General features: G+C 41.6%; 1 protein-coding gene across 1 annotated transcript in view; it reads left to right on the forward strand.

Moving 5' to 3' along the window:
- Positions 1-3,778, forward strand: part of LOC106809495 (acyl-coenzyme A thioesterase 9, mitochondrial-like) — a 9,712-nt gene that overhangs the window by 5,386 nt on the left and 548 nt on the right. Inside the window, exons 7-10 of the mRNA XM_014812583.1 lie at positions 1,383-1,519; positions 1,711-1,798; positions 2,885-3,041; positions 3,494-3,778. The exon at positions 3,494-3,778 is cut by the window's right edge and continues 548 nt beyond it. Of these exons, the coding sequence (XP_014668069.1) occupies positions 1,383-1,519; positions 1,711-1,798; positions 2,885-3,041; positions 3,494-3,537 (426 nt within the window). The 3' untranslated portion in view covers positions 3,538-3,778. The remainder of the gene's footprint in view (positions 1-1,382; positions 1,520-1,710; positions 1,799-2,884; positions 3,042-3,493) is intronic.

Genomic DNA, 3,778 nt, shown 5'->3' on the forward strand with positions numbered 1-3,778 from the left:
AACGTACGCGCCATCTCGTGGCAACTTTCATAACGATCCCAACGAACATCCCTGTGCATTCCACTATTTCGGCGTGTATGTGAACACATTTGGGACTAACAGGGTTTACTAGAATCCCACCACTCCACCACAGAGTCACCGCAGTAGACGTTAGATGAGCGCTGTCGCTCCGCGGCACTTGTTTTGTTTATGTTATGATGCATATCGTTTTCATCTCGTGAAGATTTTTATTATTGGGAAAGCTAGCGTAGTGGAATATTTATGGGGGGGAGTCGCGAAAAGGACTCGGGATGGCGAATTTGGGGATCAAGGGTCAAAGATCAAGCTGTGTCAATGGAGGGGGAATATTTCCCCCTTAAATTAAGGTATAGGAGGAAATGCGGAATTGTGGCAAAAATCTCAACGGCTTGACCTACGCTCTTAATATTTGATGTATAGTGTGATGGGGAGGAAACCCATCACCAGCGCGAAATTGGAGGTCACAGGTCAAAGGGCAGTGGGGGAAAAGTCAGATATCAGACATTTTCTGAGGACATGGTCTAATGGACCGAGTGCAAAACCTTTTTGTTTCAGCGCTGACTTACCGTTTATCACTTTATTGAAAGGACCATGAAATCTACTTTCCGCTGATGTGCGAAGAGTAAGTGTCTGATAACCATTTGACCCTCAAGAGGAGGGTTAAACATGGATTTGTTGACTGTTAACAAGGACTGAACTGCATTTGCTATTAGAGTCCCCGGCCTCTGGGCCCTCCCTCCCCTACCACCACCACTACGCGTGATACCCTCTCTATCACTGTGTATTTGTGCATGCACAAGGGCGTGCGCGCTATGTGTTGCAGCGGTGTATTGGACGGTGTTGAAGTGAAGTTATTAGGTCAAATCAAACATTAAGACTAATACTGGTAGTGGTACTGCCTACTACTGGTACTGGTAGGGCTAGTAGTACTAGTAGTACTGGCAAGTAGTATTTATTAACCATCATTTTATTATTGAAACGGTCCAAGTGCCTGTGCCTGTGGTATAACGCATCCAAAATCTAAAACGTTACCTGGGACAGAAATATTCTGTCTAGGAGGTATGCAGGCCCTAGTCCGAGCCGACCGCAGACCCCAGTATGATAAACCCGCACCCTCAGATTAGCAAAGCGGAGTTTACGTCTGCATTTGCGGACTATGCAGGCCCTAGCTGCGTGTATACATCTCAGTCTACAGTCACATACGTAACACTCAGTTTACAGTCACACATCTCAATCTACTGTCACATACGTAGCCTCGTAGGCGCCTACATCTACATGATACAGTTAACACGTACAACGGTAACCCGACCAGATTATCAGTGACTTATTGATAATTGTGTATGTGCATGTCTATATATGTGTGAAAATTGTTCCCAGAAAGGTGTGATATTATAAATATTGTGCCATTATTTCAGGAGCGAAATCTCTATGGGAAGATATTTGGTGGATATTTGATGAGACAAGCTTTTGAATTGGCGTGGACGAATGCCTACTTATATTGGTAATAAACCATTTTCATTTATTTAAGTCCTCATAGCAATACATACATAGTTATTTATGAGTTGTGAAACAATGTAACCATTTGTCATTAAAGAGAAGGGTATAATGAACATTCAACCTTACTGTCACTATGTAAATAATGTTATTATCGTAATATTTACTGTTTCTCATAAGCAGCATTAACATTTTCAGTCAGTCGATGCCAGTAATCAAAGCTGTAGATGACATCGTCTTCAGAGAACCAGTAGAGATCGGGTCATTGTTGTTCCTCTCCTCCCAGGTGAATAAATAAGTACTACTACATGACAAGAACAAGTATCTATACAATACAAAAATTCCTGCTAACTGTCCGTAGTTTGTATGAGTTCCAGTTGTGATGTAAATTGGTTTATACTGTTTATGACAGGGTTTCTTCTGAGGGAAAATTAGACAATGGCGGTAATGCCCAGTTTGGGGAAAAACGCACATGATGGATTCAAAGGCGTGCAGTAGGCACGAATGTGGATTTTGCAGGCAGACGCGGGGGGAGAGAGGTAGAGAGGGTTCTGGGGGTCCCCCCCAGCAAAATTGGAAAAATTTGAATGTCTTAGACTGCATTTGATGCCCCCGAAAATAAAATTTCACCTTTTAGTTTAAATCTTACTCTATTAGCAGACCTACCAAGTCTCACGCTGCGCATTTCGCGGGAGACTCACGCATCTGGACCCATACTCCCGCATGCCCTACGCATTCTCACGCATTCACGCAAAAGAAAAAAGAAAAAAAAAGCAGCCCGCGACACCCCTGTTACCCACGTCCGTGGCTGTGCACATCGTGGCTGGGCCGGCATTGATTGAAGTACGGGGTGGGGGTGAATGGACTGATTGTTACAGTCGTGTGGGCGTGGTTATTGCTGTATATGTAGGGGTGGGCACCGCGCTGGTATGAGGGAGTGACAGCAAAACTCCCGGAATCTAGGAAAAAGCTGCAATCGGGAATGACACAGGAGTGTGCCGGCACGCAAAAAGAAACGTTGCTGTGAATTTCATTGCGATTTTCCATGTATATAGTCCGAAGCACGTGGTGATCTATTTTTACAACGGCGATGTGCCGCAGTGCCTTCTATGTAGAAGAAACCCTGTATGATATTAGCAGCCTTTTACGTGCTAATAGTTTTTGTACGTGCGCTAGGTGGCCAATAAAATCTGTGGACAGTGTAGCAGTCATCTAATCTCGTGCGCATGATTTTACACTAGTGATAAATCTGTAGTCCATTAAAAATACTACCTAAATGTTTGTATTCATGTATCTACTAGTTATTTTACCAGTTAGTATTTGTAGTTTTGAGATTCGACATGACGACAGTCTGCATTTCTCTCATACCTAGATTGTGTATACTGTGGAGAATAGTATGCAGGTCAAAGTTCATGCCGAAGTCGTAAACCCTGCATCAGGAAACCACGTGACAACAAACGTATTCCATTTCATCTTCAAAGCCCCAGCGCTTAAAGCAGTAAAAGTTATCCTGCCAAAGACGTACATAGGTATAACATGCTAATGAATGCAACTCATCCACACCTTGAGTATGCGAAGTTGATATTGGTAAACGATATAACATGTTTCTGTAATGCTGCATCGTTGTGTGTAGGTCTTATCTGTGCAGTAAGTATGCAAACCGTCATTGTTATATATTTCTTGTATTGTGACTGTTAGACGTTTTATTTAATATAATCAAAAGTACCCCATACGTGTTCATTCAATAAACGGCCGAACTTTTATCAGTCAATTCAGACAAGATTAAGTGTAAGCTTTCATTCATGTAGAAAACGGCAATATTAGCCCCAAAATTACTAGGTAATCTGTTGGTAGCAGACATGTCCCATAACACCATAGCAGTTATATCAGCTGTTTATACATGTTTATACATTTTATACATGGACTACGCAGCCTTGTCACACAGGGTGTCTGGCCAGCACATCCCAATTTACTTTTCCAGAAGCTATGATGTTCCTGGATGGAAAGCGGCACTTAGAAGTGTGATGCTGTTGTCCATAATAAAGAAGAAAGCCAGCTTCTGTCTCTTGTTAATGCACGACAATCTCACTTAGCAAGATTATGGATTTGATATGCAAGCAGTTGGATCTTATTGCATATGGGAGAACACTCAAGATATTTGTGTTATTTTACTATAATAGAATCTATGGAAATTATATGTGAATTTTTCTAAAAAATAAATTATATTAATTATGAAAAATATACTATAAGATGAAAATTAATTTTA

The sequence above is a fragment of the Priapulus caudatus genome, unplaced genomic scaffold, assembly GCF_000485595.1.
Source record: "Priapulus caudatus unplaced genomic scaffold, Priapulus_caudatus-5.0.1 Scaffold359, whole genome shotgun sequence".
NCBI lineage: Eukaryota > Metazoa > Priapulida > Priapulimorpha > Priapulimorphida > Priapulidae > Priapulus > Priapulus caudatus.